Source organism: Prenolepis imparis, unplaced genomic scaffold (genome assembly GCF_030444845.1).
Source record: "Prenolepis imparis isolate NDT839.2.m4 unplaced genomic scaffold, iyPreImpa1.0 SCAF_10, whole genome shotgun sequence".
NCBI classification, from domain to species: Eukaryota; Metazoa; Arthropoda; class Insecta; order Hymenoptera; family Formicidae; genus Prenolepis; species Prenolepis imparis.
Genome location: NW_028141168.1, coordinates 6,861,217 through 6,880,133, shown reverse-complemented (window position 1 = coordinate 6,880,133; position 18,917 = coordinate 6,861,217). Strand labels below are relative to the sequence as shown.

Here is an 18,917-nt window from a genome sequence, read left to right as displayed (position 1 = left end):
ATAAAATTATATTTTTTATAGCGGGAAGACCCTCGAAGAGAGCTACATTGTACACGATTAACAAGTAAAGGAACGAGTGATCGGGGGAAATTATTCCTGTTTCAATTATCGTCATAAAGATATGTCAATGCATGTCTGCTTCTTGACGTTTAAACGTTAAATAAACATATGTCTTTTGAATTGACATAACAAGGAATTAAAACAGATAAGATTTACATGTGTTGTGAGCGGCGTATTATTCATCGAAAGCATGTTATGACTAATCCTTGCAATAATTAACATCATTGATTATTTGCAGCACTTTATTGTCCAAGAGCAAAGGATAGAGCAGGCTGATAGTCTTCTGTATAGATAATATATTATAATCTAGTCCTAATTTTTTTAGAAGCTCGTTCTCTTGATAAATAATAAATAGCGCCTATGAATGATAAAATAACGCTGAATGTTCATCTTTTGCAGAGGCGCGAAGTCCGAGCGACGACGAATTCGAGGGACCTTTACAGCGGAAGCACGAGTGGGAAAGTACAACGAAGAAGGCATCCAATCGCTCCTGGGACAAGGTGTACATGGTCGTACGCGGGCAGAACTTGTGTGTATATAAGGATCAGAAGTCGTACAAGGCTTCGCCTGATCAATCGTACAAAGGAGAAGCTCCCCTTGACTTACGAGGCGCAACTATTACCGTAGCCAGTGATTACACTAAGAAGAAACATGTCTTCCGAGTCAAGTCAGTGTTCAGAGACACCTCGATCATGTATTTAATTTGCATTTTACGCTCTTATAAATATTATCATCTGTTTGCTTTTATAGGTCGCAAAGCGGATCCGACTTCCTGTTCCAGGCCAAAGATGACACCGAGATGAACGACTGGGTGTCCGTGTTAAATCAAGCGGCGCAAGGAACATCAGGTGCAAGTACGTCCAGAGCTCACACTCTACCCGCCCCGACACAAGCCGAAACTAAGCGGCGTAGTTTCTTCACTCTCAAGAAAAAGTAAGTGTTGATTGAGAAATTTTGCTGTCTTACACGTCGAGAATTTAAGACGAATATGAATATTCGGCACGAGAATTTCAAGCTAAACCAAATAGATTTCTGTAAATTTCACGAAAGTTGGCAAATAAAATATACTTACAACGTAATAATAATAATAATATACTAATAAATCCACAATTGACGTCTAACGATATATTTATCGCGAAAATTTATATATTACGAATATATAAGTTATTAAGTTTTGTAGCATTTCAAGACATGTTACTCTCTTGTATATATAAGGTGCCTGTTATCTTGTTATTATTTTGCTTCATTCTTTCGAACACGTTTCCCGATGAAGCTGATAGAGAATATTCTGTTAGCAATAAAAAAATTATACATTTGTCATCTTCCATTACTTCACATTCCTCTAACAATATTCCTCACATCATTTCGCTCATCTGCACATTTTACGTATATTTCTTCTTTTAACAAGACTAACTTTCCTTATTTCGAAAAAATCTTTTTCTCTTTTCATGTATCACTACTTCACTTTAAAATATTATTTCAATTAATCATTAAACTGTACGATAACCACAATATCTCAGCTGGCTATCGTAGAGAAGCATTATTCATCATCATTATCATTCACGGGTGACGGACGATCATATCTCGTAAAGCAAAGCATAATTCGAGAAGATACGCGCCCTCACTCCCTCATACGAAAATTCCAAATTTATCCTGTCGCGCATTCGTCATCATATTGCATATTTATCATATTTTAGAAAAGCCAAAAAGTAGAAAGCGAAACCAATGAACGTATGAAACAGTACACAATTGGAACAACATTTAGAAATGCGGTGAGTCGCACATAATCACTAGATCATTCTACCGTATCGTACAGTATTGCACGATTAATCAATCATCATCATTACAGTTGTCTCTCTTTTTTTTTTCTTTTCTTCTCGTATTTAGTTTATATAATTAGCTTCTCTCTGAAGAATATACGGCAGGAATGTTCTTCCAATTGTGAATGCGGAATGATTACGTGAATTATTCTCTGAAACGAGAGAATATCTTGGATGTGCGTAGAGCTTTCTGTGTTTCATACATAAAAAAATCTCTTTAAATTTTGCAGCTCAAGGTTTCACAAGAGTAAAAATGACAGATATGTGAAACACACGATCGTTCTCTACCGCATCGTTTAACATCTATGTAATAAACGCTTATTATTCGCATTTATACATGTCTATCGCTTTTGTTTTGGACATTTTTTTTTTATTATTTCGCATAAGATAGTGGTGTCATGTAGATATTCGGATTATTGTGTATATCATTGTCACACAAATTTGATATTGTAGCTTCCACCGCTTCTGAACATCGTCATTTCTTATTCTTCATGCTTTTTCTGCTATCAGAATATTCCCAGGAACTTTTATCGTAGAGGTAACTGAAAAAATCATCCGCGCATCGTCTATTTCAGATATATAGTTCACGATATGTGGCTCCTTAAAGACGGAGTAGTTGATATTTTTTATATTAGATATAAGCGACTTAATCTATTTATAATGCGCTGACTTTTATACGGTAGCATCCCTTTTGTGTAACATTATAATTATTTTATAAATAATAGTAGTATATATAAATGAATATACAAAGTTGCAGTAGTTGAGATATGTACTTTCTTTCAAGTTCTGAGCGATAATTATTGCAATTATTATTATCTGAATTTAATTTTTATTATTGAATTTACTTTGATGAACTCATCAAATGTCATTTGAAAAATTATAAAACGCATTTACAAGAATTTTAGCTAATTTCTTTTATATATATAATATATAAAATATTGTGTATATATATATATATATATATCTCTTCTCTTGTCTCTCTAATCGCCACTGTGCATATGAGTAATTGTAAAACAAAGAAAAACAGTAATTGAAAGTGACAATTATTGGCTGTCCTAATGACGAAATAATCATCACCGTTCGCATTTGCTAATTTTCAGCTAAACTGGAGCAGTGAAGTTCGGTATAAGCCGTTCGTAATGCGTCTCAGCACAACATCGCGTTTATGAAAAATGTTTCGTCGCTCTACATGGTTAAAGCAACGCTAATATAAAATTAGAAGACATGATCACACACACATACATACACACGATGGTGTTATGAAATGAATTGAAGGACGAATTGAATGGGATCTTTGACAAAAAAAAAAACGCCTACGTTCGACGGAATGGAGAATATTTAACGGTTATATATGTTGATATATTTACAAGTGTAGGCTATTGAAAGTCTAATTAAAATTTAGTTCTTCAATGAATTTTGGACACTTTGCAATATTGCTAGTTGAAGAATAAGCGACATTTAAATGTCCCATGTTAGCGTGATCAGACTTTGACACGGGATTTAATTCTATAATATATAATATATATATACATGTAATTCGTATTTACATGTTTTATTGTCATTGTCACGCATAATCATTTTTTCTTGTCATTCAATGTAACCGATGACATCTTCTTTATGGTACAAATTACTTTGAATTTCTATAATTCAGCAATTTTTCTTAATAAAACGTTTATTTAACGGGCTTAATTCATCAAATCCGCTGTAGAGGAAACATATATATATATTATATATATATTAATCACGGGGCTTATATCGATTTATAATTATTTTACATGATGAGCACAGAGATTTTTGTGATGAGTTAATTTTTAACATTTTGACGCATTTTATTGCATTTCATACAGGTTCTCGCATCAATAATAAGAGATATAATCTCCAACAACAATAAACGCGAGAACGAGAAATGATTCCAGCCGTGTTGATTGCTTAGGATATATCGCTTTCATTATCATTATATTATTGCATTGCAGTATTTTGACTTTCTTTTCCCTGCAAACGTGTCTGTTTGCGTTTGAATGACTGCCATATATTTTAAGAGCCACACTAACTTGGGACATAATATTATATTAAACTAGCTTTTAATAAATTGTTAAATATGCAGCGTCCTAAGGGAAAAATCGCATTGAAGAATTATAAAGAAAATATAATAACTAACAAGAGAGTTTCCCCCCCTCCCAGAACATTTCCCTAAATATTCCTAAATATCATAATTCTTGTAGAATTCATTGGAAAGATATTTAAAAATTTCTAAACTTGCGCAAAATGATACAGTTTGTATTAAGTGAGCGCTTACGGTAAATTATATAGCCGTAAATTATTATTATATCATTGTCGCAAATCACTGTATCTCACTTGATTCCAACTTGACATTTGGCGTGATATATATTATACGAATTGTAATATTATTATCTCTTTTGTAATTGTTAATTTTTTTTAATATTTATCGCATTCATCTTGTTTTTCTCTTTCTTAGAGTATAATTCCCTCTATCGCAAAATTTTAAGAACTCTTTTTGTGCTCCGAATTTTTGATTTCTGATCATTATATTCTAGAAATTATAATGATTTATAATGATTTTACGAACAATTATATTGAACGACATTTCATTTGTTTTCCAAATCAATGCGACTCGGCCGACTTACGTTAAACTATATTTTGGAATATTCTAAGTTCATAATTGCGTTTCCTTAGCTAAGCTTATACACCCAGAGATTTGTATATACGGAGCTGTATACGCATATTATGTCCGCGAAAATAAATTCTAATCAAAATGATCGTACATTCGCTTTTATAATTTTATGCATGCGCATTTAGCGAAAGAAAACATATTTGAATATAAGAGTCGCATTGCTAAACGATATAACATTTGGTATGTCATAGCTATGTGTTTTATATATAAATATATCTATAAATATATAAATACAGAGAATGATGAAGAACATTAAATTATAAGAAATAAAAATTATTATATAATAGATGATATAGATATATAATAATTGTCGAATTAACATGGTGGCTCTTTTCGTTTTCAAATGTCCTTCCTTCGTATATATGTATGTACTTTATCCTCGATAAGAAAATCAGGAATTCGTATCGTCGATGATTTATGTCAGCGCGAGATTAGATAAAAATTTTTTTTTTTTTAGAAAACTGAAAATACATCTGATCATAGGAACGTTTTAACACGAAAAGAACTTGCATGTGTATCATTAAATATCGCTTAAATTAATACATTTGGTTGTACTTTTCGGATTGCTACTTCTCGATACGTTAGAATGTAGACACTTGGCACAGTATTTCTCTCTTTAGCGAGAAAAGAAAAAATTTTTCCTTTATATCTAACACTGTATTAAGAGAGTATAAATTCGCTCTATTTAATTCCATCTTTTCTTGGAAAAACGAATCAATACTCACACTTCCTTATCACGCACGAGACACGGCAATGTAATGTGTACGCATTAATTAACTTTACTTTCAAACTTCATTAATATCAACTTGTAATTTTTTAATGTGCCTTTTTATAGCTTCGTTGAGAAATAAAATGCGATATATATCTATATGAAATGTAGTTGATGCCAATGGAAAGATTCGCATTTCGAAGCGAAAACAAGAAACCCGTCTCTCTCTCTCTCTCTCGCAAGATCTATGTATATATTATTTTTTATTTTTATCGCGAATCTATTGTTGGCACACAATTGAATTGTTAAATATGCGATGTTCGTCCGCGCGTGAATAATCTGTCATAAAATAGCGTTTGCGGAACTAAGTTTGCGAATTATAAATGTCAATCTTGAAAGTACACACGAGGGTTACAAAAAGCACGCTATATTTTGTTACACAGTTTCCATTTGCAACGATATCGATTTCGTGTGTTGCCGAGAAGCAGGAAATTAAAAACTACCGAGATAACTGCACGCCCTACTTGCGTCATCGAAATAAAATTAAAAAAATATATATATATACGTCCGAAAAAAATAATTCTCGAATTTCGAACTGTTAAAGAACTCGCGTCATATGTTATTTTTAGATTTTGCAAAAAGTGAGAAGGAAATCATCGGACATCGCAATCTTTTGCAAAATGTGAATGATAATAATCGCTCGACCGACTCTTTCTGTGCAATCAATTGATTGATTTATCTCTTCCAAGCTCAAGGTAAGATGCTAGTCTTTCAGACTGAAAAACATACTCTGTAATCGAATTGCTCATTTTAGAAGGAATATTCAAGATCTTTATCTTTTCGCTAAAGCCTATTACATGTTTCTTTTCAACATCGTTTTTTTTATTTATAGACAAATTTAATTTACTCACATTTTTACAATAAATTTTTTTTTTAATGAACGATAAGGTAAGATTGTTTTGCTTTCTTACGTGATAATCATCAATTATCATATAACTATTGCATTTAATATAGTTAATTGCATGTCATGAAATGGATAATATATTATTAGTATATGAATTTTAATTACATTGACGTACATTTTGTTCTTAATAAATGATGAAGATCGACGTAATTATGTAGAATTTTTTAGATGGTCTTAAATTTTTATAAATTGTAATTAAAGATTATTCTTAATAAATTTTATCATTACGATCATTTTATGAAGGAAGAGCAGGAGAAAAAAATCGACGTTTAGATGTCGATTACACATGTTGCAAGCAGGAATTTAGACGCATATAGGCGCGTCAACGACACCATTCTAGCTATGTCAGGAAATGAAAGTCATTATCTAATATACTTTTATTATATTTTACATCTGCACACCGTCATTAAAAGCATTCGCTCTCCCGACATGGCGATCTTTATCGAAAGGTTCTCCGTGCTTTTTCGCTTTTTTATTATTATCCGCAATGTCATATGTGCCTTTGACACACAATTTAACGATTTATTTTATTATTACAATTTTTCAGAAAGTCGCACATTTATAAAATTATAAAATTTATATAAAAGATGCATATATTATATATATATAATTATATATGTATAATATATATAATTTATAAAATTATGACGCATATATATATTTTATATTTATATAATTGTAAAATATATATATATAATTATAATACGGCGCATAAATAGTTAATTAATAATTAATCAAATTTGTATTAAATCTTTTTATTTATTTTAATGTAAAAATGATTTATTTCTAATCACAATAAAAAATAATTTTGACAGAAATCAGCTGACGCATTTAGCGCCGAAGAGGAAAGATGAAAATTGTGTTCGATAAAGGCTCATTCAGACAAGACGCGTCAAGCGTCAAGCAGCGAGCAGCAACCAATAAGCGAGGCAATATTTTTTACGCCATTGCTAATATTACCTCGCTTATTGGTTGTTGAATGGTTGCAGCTCGCTGCTTGACGCTTGACGCGTCCTGTCTGAATGAGCCTTAAATGTCCCGCGCGTCGCGGGACATTTATCGAACAAACCTCAAGCGTCATTTACAAGTACGCCGAGTGCGCATGCGCCGATTCTTGCGGATCCGCCTTGATGCCGCATAGACTGCGCGTATAATATCCTCGCTTTCTCAAGGAAAGGAGTCAGTCTTAGGCAAGATGGCCGGTCGGACGATGGTGGCCTCTTATTATTTCGCGTTAATTTTCCATTTGATTTTGCTGACGGAGTGCAATTACGGCGTGAGATACGGTGACAGGGCGAGGAAGCTGCACATCGCGGAGGACAGCGGCTCTCCCTACAGGAGACCCTTCATTATAGACAGGGACGCGGACGAGGATGAAACGTCATTCAACGAGCGGACGCGAAGGGATGTATCGTCCGAGCAGCACCCAAACAATAACCCAAACATCACGACGAGGGTACGTCACATGTATACGTATACATATACATATACGCGTGTGTCGCGACGAAGGTCGCCGTTGATGCGTCGCAATTCCAGCCGGCAGCGGTGCGTCTTCTCCGCTTTTCCTCCCCGGAAAGGGGAAAAATATATCATATTCAGGCGCCACGTATGTGTGTGTGTGTGTGTGTATTTAGGCACACATACACTTCTGCGTCGCGGAATTTTTCCCAATGAGAGATGACGAGAGACACGCACAGCGCGCGGCCTTTGTGCGCGGGACAGAACCGGGGCATAATTGCCGTATTATCTCTCTCTTCCGGAGTAAATTTAATCAATCTCAGCGAAACGGAGCGTCGACGCGGCCCGCACCCGTTTATATTGATACACACGCGAGGGGTCACTAACCGCCCTCTCATCGGCGCGTTCTGCATCTTTTCCCTTCCCGCTTTTCCAGGAGAAAACGCTTTCCTCGCTTTTCTCCGTCAACAAAATTGCAATCGGTCGTGCGAGATTATTATTACGCGCGATCGAAATTATTTTGACAGCTGGGCGCCTTATTTTTCCGCCAACTCGGCTCTTTCGGACGAGTCGAGGGAGTATTTGGAAATATATAAATAAATATTTTTGCGCCGTGTTTTTCCATCTCATCGCGCTTATATAGTCGAATACGCTTAGTCATAGACGCTCTTATAGATTAGTACGACTCGTGCGACTACGTGTAATGTAATGAATAGATGCGCATATGTACTTTGACTGCTTATTTTTATGATAACGAAGGAGACACAGTAGTTTGTCATTCAGTTGAAGAGATAAAGACTACCTTCCGAGAAGCTATAAATAGTTTACTACGATGTATCTATCGTAGCAATATTTCTTTCTATTTTCTTTGTTCTTATACTGTATGCGATTCTGAATTTATGATATAAATTGTATCAATTTTTTTTTATAAAAAAAATATTCTGATGTTAATCAATATGTTATATGCGAATTATATATTTTCTTAGGAATAAAATAATTTTTACAGGATTATTTCAAATTAATGTATATATGTATGTAGCATGTTTTTATTTATTTTAAGCGGTCTCGTAAAATTATATAAAAAGGTCAAATAGCTCACTTTCACTTTTATCTTGATGACATATGATTGACCTTCAATTCGTTTCCTTTATCGTTCAGATTTTTTTTTCACGTTCTCAATACTTTAAAAGGAAAATTATACTGTTAATACATATATATATATATATATATATATATTTAATTATACGTAATATTTTGAATTTATTTATTCTTCTTTATCTTTTGGCGAATGACGTTGATTTATATTTCTTGTGACATTCGTCAAGATGTTGAGCGTCGAGAAAATAATCTGATACAGGAATTTTTTTCATGAATCATGCATATTTAATGATTCATTTTTTTATCGCCTATACTTTCCTCTAAGATTACTGCAAATAGATGTCCATTTAAATATACGTGCATACATCTTACATTTACATTTACATTTAATTTTTTTTAGCTTATACTAAATCAACGTAATTGCATAGACGTTGCATTGGTTTTTCCAACCAATTTTAAGCCAATTTTACATACTTGGTTTTTTGTTTTTATATAATGACGTTTATCTTTTACCTTGGATCTTTATCTTTCACGCTGTTTGTCTGACTGAATATCATAAGATAAAAATATTATTGTTTTCAAATTATTATCGCGTTATACAAATTTATATATAATCTTTATTTATAAATTATTTGTGTAATTAATATATAATTAATATATATTATTTATATATTTATATATGTATGTGATATGCTATATATTATTTATAATATTTATATGCATATATTATTATATACAATGTAAGATTTCTAATTCTAATTTCTCTTATACCGTAACACCGAAAATTACATATATTTTTCGTTATTGCAGGTCAATTCTTTAAACGATTCGCATCAGCAATTGATGGTACATTGGGTCGGAGAGGGTTCCAATGTAATAATATGTCTAGCGAGGGAAAGCGCACCAATGGTGCGCCTTCGAAGTGGCAAGGTCCATCCGCTTCCTAGCGCTGTTTATATCAGTTACGATTACGGCGATACGTTTGAAAATAAGACTGAACAATTTAGGGTGTCGCCTGATCCTAACGCAGACTACGCCGTCGTAGATAAATTCATCAATCATCCCAAGTACTATCAACACGTGAGTGTCTCGGTTCACTTATAAAACTAATTAATGTATTAATCAATCAATACATATTATTATTATTATTATTGTTTATTAATTAATTAAATAATTCATTTATTAAATAATTATTGTAATAAATATATTAAATTAAATATATTAAATATATTAAATTAATATAATAAATTATATAATAAATATATTCTAAAATATATACATGTATATTATAAATATATTATATATATTATTATTTATTGTATTATTTTGTTTTAATTTTAATTGATTTTTTTGTTTATATCTCTCCAATTGTATCGTGAGGAACATTTCCGAGATCTTGACTTTTTTTTTTTACAGTGCGTTTTCGTGGACAGTCTGCACAATTTGATCTTCATAACGTTTGATAACGGTAAATCTATCCAGAGGATCCCCGTGCCATTTCATCCGAGCGAGGTGTCGTTTTACGAGTTGGATCCACGGATACTCATCGCCCTGGACAAAGTCGATTCGTTGCAAAGGGTACGGGATGAAATATCAGTTTGATTGCGAACTTTACACGTAACTTTATCGTTAGGATGAGAAACTGTAACATTATAAAAATCCGTAAAATGATTATTTCTGAACTTTATAATACTTGGATTTCAGTTATGGATGTCGATCGATCGCGGATTAGTCTGGGTACCGGTGCAGCATTATGTGAAGGCCTTTTTCTGGTCCCCTTATCGCGTCCTATTCGTGGAACGCTCGGAGCCTACTGAAATGAGTTCGGTCCTGAAACTGGATCTGCAAAATTTTCTCTCGTATCAGAGTCGACATCCCTTGCGAGTAAGATCCTTACGAACGCAGTTCAAAGTTGTCATCGAGAATGTCGAGGATTTCCAAATCAGGGGCGACTACATGTTCTTCGTAAACAATTCAATAATGGCAAGTATTGTGATGTTGCAGCGCGCGAATCTTTTTCGTGAGATTTTTATTGATCATCGTTCTTTTTTTCTGCTCAACAGAACAAGACGTCGGAGCACCTGGATCTCCACGTGTCTTACAAAAATCAATCCTTCGTTTTGGCGCAGTTAAACACGGAATTGGATTGTAAAGGCTATCATATCGTAGACGTATCGTACAATCGAGTTTTTATCGCGGTGTCGCACAGCGAGACTATGGTCAATCTTTATGTGTCGGAAGTCATAGATCACGAAAAGGCTATATTTACATTATCCTTGGAGGGCATCCTCACATTTTTTCCCAATAGCACTTGGAAGAACAGCTGGTTGAAGTGAGTAATGAAATATAATATTTTTTAAATCATATAAATTTTTTAAATAATATTTCCTTCAAATTTTCCCGACTTATTTGTATATTTACGCGCATCTTTTTGTACAGCGATGTGGCTGACGAGACATTCACGGACTTGTACAAGGTCGAAGGTCTTCGAGGTATATACATAGCGTCGCGAGTCAAAGGCACTCCGAAATCAGACTCGATCGGACCGGAACACTTGGAATCGTTGATCACCTTCGATCACGGTAGTTCCTGGAACAGCATTAAAGCGCCGACGGCGAATCACGAGGGCTTCTACATTCACTGTCCGAAAGATTGCTCGTTACATTTGAGCCAAAGGTTCAGTCAGCTGTATCCGGTAACGAGATCTGTCACCATCATGAGTTCGAAATCGGCGCCCGGAATAATAATGGCCACCGGCGTGATCGGAAGTAGTTTGAAAGGTCACCCCGCGCTCTACGTCTCAAGGGACGGCGGTCTCACGTGGAAACAGGTGTTGAAGGATTACTATTTCTTCAACATGGGCGATCACGGAGGTCTATTAGTCGCGGTTAAATATTTCAAGATGCGCGGAGAGACCAGAGATATTTCGTATTCTTCAGACGAGGGTGAGACCTGGCAAACTTACGAGTTCAACAAGAAGATGTTACGAGTATATGGTCTCATGACGGAGCCTGGGGAAAACACTACAGTATTCACCATGTTCGGATCAGATCTTGGACATCATCAGTGGCTGATAATCAAGGTCGATTTGCGGAACATATTCGAGAGAGAGTGCAAGGAGGACGATTACAAGTTTTGGTCCCCGACGAGTACCGATCAACCAGTTATGGCCTGCGTATTAGGACGCAAGGAAACGTTCCAGAGACGCGCGGCGCGTGCCAATTGCTACCAGGGCGTGAATTACGATCGACCAGTGCGATTAGAAGTCTGTCAGTGCGACGCGAACGATTATCAGTGCGATTACGGCTTCAAGCGCGTCGGAAATCCATACAACTGTATCCGCAACAAAACCATCGCCGATTACGATCCTTACGCTGTGCCGAGCACGTGCGAGCCTGGCACGTTTTACAATCGCACGAAGGGCTACGTGAAGATATCCGACGACGAATGTTCCGGCGGTCTAGCGAGAAACTTCGAACCTGACGAGATACCGTGCCCGATGGACGAGAAACCGGAATTCCTGCTGGTCGCCCAGCGGGAGCACATAACGCGAATCGACCTGGTGGAGAACAAAATGGAGATGCTGCCTGTGCACGATCTGAAGAACGTGATCGCCATCGAATTCGATATGAAGAACAACTGCCTGTACTGGGCGGATATTGTGAACGATACGATTGGCAGACAGTGCCTGAAAGGCACCAGCTATCCGGAGGTTCTCGTCGAGAGCGATTTAAGTTCCATCGAAGGGATGGCTTACGATTGGGTGTCCAAAGTGCTCTATTTCGTGGACGGTGTCAAGATGAGGATACAAATAGTTCGAACGGATATATCCAACATGGGCAGAATGCGTAGAACCATATTAGGCCCGAATGTGTTGCAGAAACCGAGGGGTATCGCGGTTCATCCCATGAACGGATATATATTCTGGACCGATTGGTCGCCAGGAAACGCTTCGGTGTCTCGAGCCAATCTGGACGGCACGGACGTCAAGCGATTGTTCGTCAAACCTACTGTCGAGTGGCCGAACGGAATAACGATCGATCACATCGCCGAGCGTATTTACTGGGTGGACGCCCGCGCGGATTACATCGCCTCCTCGGACTTCGAGGGTAAGAGATTCCGAAAGATCATCACCAACGACGCGCGCGTGTCCCATCCGTTTGCAGTCGCCGTGTTGAAGGACAACATGTACTGGGACGATTGGAAACAATCCATGATATTCGTCGCCAACAAGGACCACGGTGTCGGGATCACCACGGTGATTGGCTTCCAGATCGTGGGTCTGATGGACCTCAAGATCTTCGCGCATAGCGTGCAAGCCGGCACGAACAAATGCGCGACCAACAACACGTGTTCGCACATCTGTCTAGGTGCGCCGGGCAACTCCTACGTGTGCCTATGTCCGGATGGCATGGTGATGACGGACGGCAAGTGCCTCTGTCCAGGTAATATCAAACCCTACGACAATTCGACCTGTCCGCGCATCGCCAGCACCTGCTCGTCGAACCAGTTCGCCTGCAACAACGGCGTCTGTATCCCCGAATTCTGGAAATGCGACAACGATAACGATTGCGGCGACAACTCGGACGAGATCAACTGCAACCGCGCCACGTGTAGCCCCAACAACTTCGAATGCGACGGCAACAAGTGTATACCCAAGTACTGGGTGTGCGACATGGATCGCGACTGCAAGGACGGGAAGGACGAGAAGAACTGTACGTACGCCAATTGCACGGATCAGCAGCGCTTCAAGTGCGACAGCGGTCGCTGCATCTCGCATCGATGGCGCTGCGACGGCGAGGACGACTGTCGGGACGGCTCGGACGAGCGGAATTGCACCAGAAACGTTTTCCCGAGTACCTGCCGATCCGACGAGATCGCCTGCAAGGATCACTCGTGCATACCGACATCCTGGAAGTGCGACGGCGAGCCGGACTGCGAGGACGGCGCGGACGAGGCGGAGTGCAGCAACATGGTGTGCGAACCGTGGCAATTCACGTGCAAGAACACCAACGAGACGCACGGGAATCGCTGCATATACAAGTCATGGGCTTGCGACGGCGACAAGGACTGCACAGACGGTTCCGACGAGTTCAACTGCACCAGCACCACCGTGACGCCGCCCTTCATGCCGTCGATTCTACCCACGAATTCCTGCAACGACTGGATGTTCCTCTGCCAGAACAAGAAATGTGTACCCTATTGGTGGAAATGCGACAGCGTGGACGACTGCGGCGACAACTCCGACGAGATTGGCTGCGGCAGCGAGGCGGACGGTATGCTAGAGCCCACCTCGCCACCAGTTCACACGACCGAGCAGTCTCGCGTCTGTCGCGAGCACCAGTTCCAGTGCTACAATGGCGATTGCATCGAGAACGCGTGGGTGTGCGACGGCTCCAGCGACTGTCCATCCGGCGAGGACGAGCAACACTGCGAGCATACGCACGCGTCGTGCCGCGAGAACGATCAGTTCATGTGCCGTCAGGATGGCTCGTGTGTACCTCTATCTAGCATCTGCAACGGTATCGAGGAATGCCCGGACGGCAGCGACGAGCTCGGCTGTCATACCGATCAGGACACGAGTCCACCGGCCACTCCGTCCTGCTTCGTCGGTCTATTCCCGTGCGACGAGACGCGCTGCTTCCCGCTGGCGTCCTACTGCGACGGCAACCAGGACTGCTTCGACGGCTTCGATGAGAACAACTGCGAGAAGAACGGCACGCGTATGTACCAGGTATTAGTAATGGGTGTGGACGAGCGTTCCATCAACGATAGCAGCCTCTTCCTCTTCTGGTGGATGCCGATACCATCGAACGTCACCTTCGAGTTTCTACCCTCGATCGCGCGGACAACCCTGGGGGCGAAATGGACCAACGCCAGCGACTGGATCGAAGACACCGAGTATCAGTTCAACAATCTCGAACCGTATACCAAGTACAATTTGACCGTCTACGTCAAGGTGAAGGGTCAAAGCACCGTGTTCCCACCGGCTAAGTATCTGGTCGTAACGACTGGTGAAGGAGTGCCATCCGAGCCGTGCAACGTGACAGTCAACCAGAAGAATGGCACCCGTGTAGAAGTCTCCTGGCGACCACCTCAACATCCAAACGGTCTTATCATCGGCTACCAGGGTTACATCACCCCGCCTATACCGCCGATGGAGTTCTCGCGACTGAAAACTTCCGCGATCATCGACATGGCCTTCGAGGCGGACAAGAATTATTCTTTCTGGATCGTAGCGAAAAATCGACAGTACGAATCCAACTCGTCCAAGGTTGCCACGTTGACCTTCGACGGCTCGGCCAACATCGACGACATCGAGGATCTCCGCGTGGTGGCGACGACGAATCATTCCGTCACGTTGACGTGGAAGAAGATGAAGGACGTGGATGGGTATCACGTTACTCCCAGAGCACCGCCGGCGTATCCAACCCTGCAGACCATCTCGACCATGAACAATCAGTTGGAGGTGATTAAGTTGGCACCGGGCGTTAAGTACACCTTCGAGGTCGGCGCGATGAAGAAGAAATACGTCGGCAAGGTCGCCATGGTGACGGCTACGACGAACGGCACCACGTTGCCGATAATATCCAAGTTCGACGCGCAACTAGTCAAGTCTCAGAGAACGACCGTGAAACTTACTTGGGACCCGCCTAAAAGCACCAAGAAGATCAAGTTGCAGTACGCTATTCATTACGCCACCAATATAGTCGATTTCTTCAGAGGTGAGGAGAAAATTTTCTTTACGCGAGAATATTGTTTCTACATATAAGATAAATTCCGTTATATAATTTCGCACGTTATCAATTTTTAATCGAGAGTTTAAAGTATTATATTAATATATCATTTAAAACATATTATTTTATTTAATTTAATTTTTTACAATACTTGCGAGAATCGACACAAACCTTTTTTAGAAAGGGAATCTCTTTATAATGAGAAATATCCTTCGTATTTATTTTCAGTTTACAAGTTGAAGACCACTAATCTCACGGCTACGATCAAAGACTTGGAAGCGTGCGAATCATATTTCTTCGCCGTCGGCGTTATCGGGGATTACGGAGCGGGACCCTTGTGTCAACCGATCACAGTTCCAACGTACTTCAACAAACGCGCATCCCCGAAGAGGTTGCGAGTGACACCATCGCCGGACAAGAATGACAGTATAATAGTCTCGTGGAGCGCGAGTTGTCCCACGATCGACGAACCGGTCAGCTACACGGTAAGTCAATAAACTATTACAAAATATTTTTCCGAGAGAAAATATGTATATAAATATATGTATATTCTTCTTATATATATATATATATATATATATATATATCTCTCTTTTTTTTACAGATTTCTGTTACGGAAACCATCCTCAACAAGCAGATTGTTGTGACGTTGCCGTCGACCAACGAAACTATCATGAAACATACCTTCCATTCGATCAAGTACGGCGGAAAGTACAATATTACGGTAGCTACTGATGTCGAAAGCGCCATATCCACCCAACCGTTTGTTTACATGGCACCGCCGATCAAACCGCCCCATCAGCTTACCGTCTTGCATGATAACAAAGATTATCAGATATATTGGCAAGAGCCGGATATGCCGAAGGATGTTAATTGGCATATCGAGATTTTGATAGCCGAAGACTCGACAAAGATAAACGAGTCTACGGCTAAAATCATCTTGACCAAGGATCCATCGCCTTATCGTTACAAGGACGTTAAAACGGGCACGATTTACACCTTCGCCGCGCGTTTGGTCACGGAAGACGGATATCAAAGTCCACTGAGCGAAACTTGGAGCACGCAATTTTCAGGCAAGTTTCTAATATTATATCTCTCTCTCTCTCTCTCTCTCTCTCTCTCTCTCTCTCTCTCTCTCTCTCTCTCTCTCTCTCTCTCTCTCTCGCGAGAAGCGATTTGCGATACTCTTTATTAATATATAATAAGCTTTTTCTTTTTTTTTATTCAACAGCCTCGCAACTTCCGGTGATAATGAACACGTCGAACATATTGTCTCTCGCTATACCGATCTGCTTGGTCGTTTTGGCGCTGGGTGGAGCGCTAGCGTATTTCATCGTTCGACATAAAAGACTATCCAACAGCTTTACGCAATTCGCCAATAGTCACTACGACACGAGGCGGGGACAAGCTACCTTCCCAGGCACGACAGACGGCTTAGGTGAGTGTTATTTTGCATTTGAAAAGTGGGGGAAAATAATGTGAAATGAAAAAGAAAGAACTAATGATTGTTTTCCTCTTTTTTTGCAGAAGAAGAAGACAGCCCTGTGATTCGAGGCTTTTCGGATGACGAACCCTTGGTAATCGCATGAACACCATATATATAAATGGAATATTTACATCTTAGGAAGGAAAAGATGTGCCAAGACACTATTCATATGATAATTTTTAATATATATAGATAAAATTTTATGATGGATGAAAGAAAGAGAAAGAAAAGCTTTTATAAATGCGTCTCGTAACTGGATAGATATTGTTAACTATAGTGTTACTTGCCATTACAGTTAACGATTGATTAGGTGAACAGGCTGCGCTTAAGACGTTTACATAAGAGCTTTTCGCGCCATTTATACGATACGTTGTAGAAATACGGTACACATGTACATCAGAAACGATCATGATGATGACTACCTGCCGTGTAGTTAGAGAGAGAGGCCGTTGCATCTTAAATTCGAATGTAAACAAATCGAGACAGCTACAGTTTGAAAATGAAGCTTAACAATGGAAATAGATGCCAGAGTTGAAGAAACGGCAATTTGTATATATAGTAAATATTTTTTATGGGTCGCGAGATTGTGAGATTTTCGAGATGTCACACATTTATCGAGAAGCATTTTTTGAATAATTGTATTTGTATGTACAATAACCTGCATATGTGAAGAAACTTTCTTTTTTCAAATCCCCGCATACAGATTTGTTGATGCGAAAGTGAAAGTTTCCGGCATTACTGTGTACGGAAACTTTTTTCTTATCGTAAGCTATTTTGACAAACAAATCTACAGATGCCATAAGTTCTTTCCATATATAGCAAGTGCATGACCAAAGTATAACGCTTTCTTCTATGCCGCATTCGAAGGATGTATCAGTCTCGTTTACTAACGAGTATATTTCTATAACATTTCATCTAATCAAGAGTTCCTTGAGTAAAACCGGCTTGAACAAAAGCTTTGTAATCGTCGCAATTCCAATTATTATCAAGCCAGATGCGGCATTGAAAGAAGCTTTTATAAGCGAGTTTCTTATCTCGCGAAAAAGAGGTGACCTAACTCTCTTGTATAGAGGTGTGCTGCAATTATTATCGCGAGGGAGTATCGAATATTATGTATAATTCAAATATTCTAATAATTGTGCATAATTCTGTAATAAATGCGAGTGTTGAAAAATTAGGGACGCGATTGAATGTAATGCTAAGACATTTTTTTTATCAAAACGATATTGTGTTTTTTGTGCGAATAAAATAGTTTACATTTTTTTTAATTTTTTACATTTTAAGAGTGACACCATTTTACCAAGATTGGATATTTGTAGTTTGGCTTAAGAGAGACTTTAAATAAGGAACGTGAAAAAGCGCAAATCAATGGCACTTTACATCAAGTGCGAATAAAGCGATGCCGCGTCAAGATTTTTAAATTAATTTTCTTAGACAATTCAACAATTCAACGAAAAAAAGAAAACATAAGAAAAAAAAGTTTTTTAAAATGTTCTATTTCGCTACAAATTTAAAAAACTTGAACTAAGTTGTAAAAAAAGCATTCCGGATTTGTATTCAGCATAAAAACAGCTGCAGATGATTATCGTGATTCTTGTGTTTAAAAAGAAAATTATTCTATATTAAACTATATTGCCATAAATAATATTCAAATGTATTTTAAATGATGAATTTTTATCATCTAATCTACTGAATCAGTTCGTAAAAGTCATTAACGATTTTAAACCGCAATCTTGCCATCAAGTCGATAAAATCTTTGTATGTACATCCTCTTTCGTTGTATATGAAATTACACGCAGTAAAATTAATTAATAATATATATAAATAATAATATATATAATAATATATATATATTAATAAAAATATATATAATTATATATATATATATATATA

At 38.3% G+C, this 18,917-nt stretch overlaps 2 protein-coding genes across 8 annotated transcripts in view; both read left to right on the top strand.

Annotated features, from left to right (window-relative positions):
* Beta-spec (spectrin beta chain) overlaps positions 1–5,440 on the top strand; it is a 38,611-nt gene extending 33,171 nt beyond the window's left edge. For all 7 annotated transcript variants that reach the window (XM_083048171.1, XM_083048177.1, XM_083048174.1 and 4 more), the window contains 3 exons: positions 460–727; positions 811–993; positions 2,981–5,440. In XM_083048171.1, the coding sequence (XP_082904297.1) occupies positions 460–727; positions 811–993; positions 2,981–2,984 (455 nt within the window). In that variant the 3' untranslated portion in view covers positions 2,985–5,440. The remainder of the gene's footprint in view (positions 1–459; positions 728–810; positions 994–2,980) is intronic.
* A 1,977-nt stretch (positions 5,441–7,417) lies between these two features.
* LOC145941836 (sortilin-related receptor) lies at positions 7,418–18,292 on the top strand. The gene is made up of 10 exons (XM_083048178.1): positions 7,418–7,701; positions 9,612–9,881; positions 10,218–10,379; positions 10,506–10,784; positions 10,865–11,133; positions 11,241–15,526; positions 15,767–16,023; positions 16,143–16,611; positions 16,770–16,976; positions 17,066–18,292. The coding sequence occupies exons 1-10, from the start codon at positions 7,441–7,443 to the stop codon at positions 17,125–17,127; spliced, it is 6,522 nt and encodes a 2,173-aa protein (XP_082904304.1). The 5' UTR covers positions 7,418–7,440; the 3' UTR covers positions 17,128–18,292.
* The last annotated feature ends 625 nt before the right edge of the window (positions 18,293–18,917 follow it).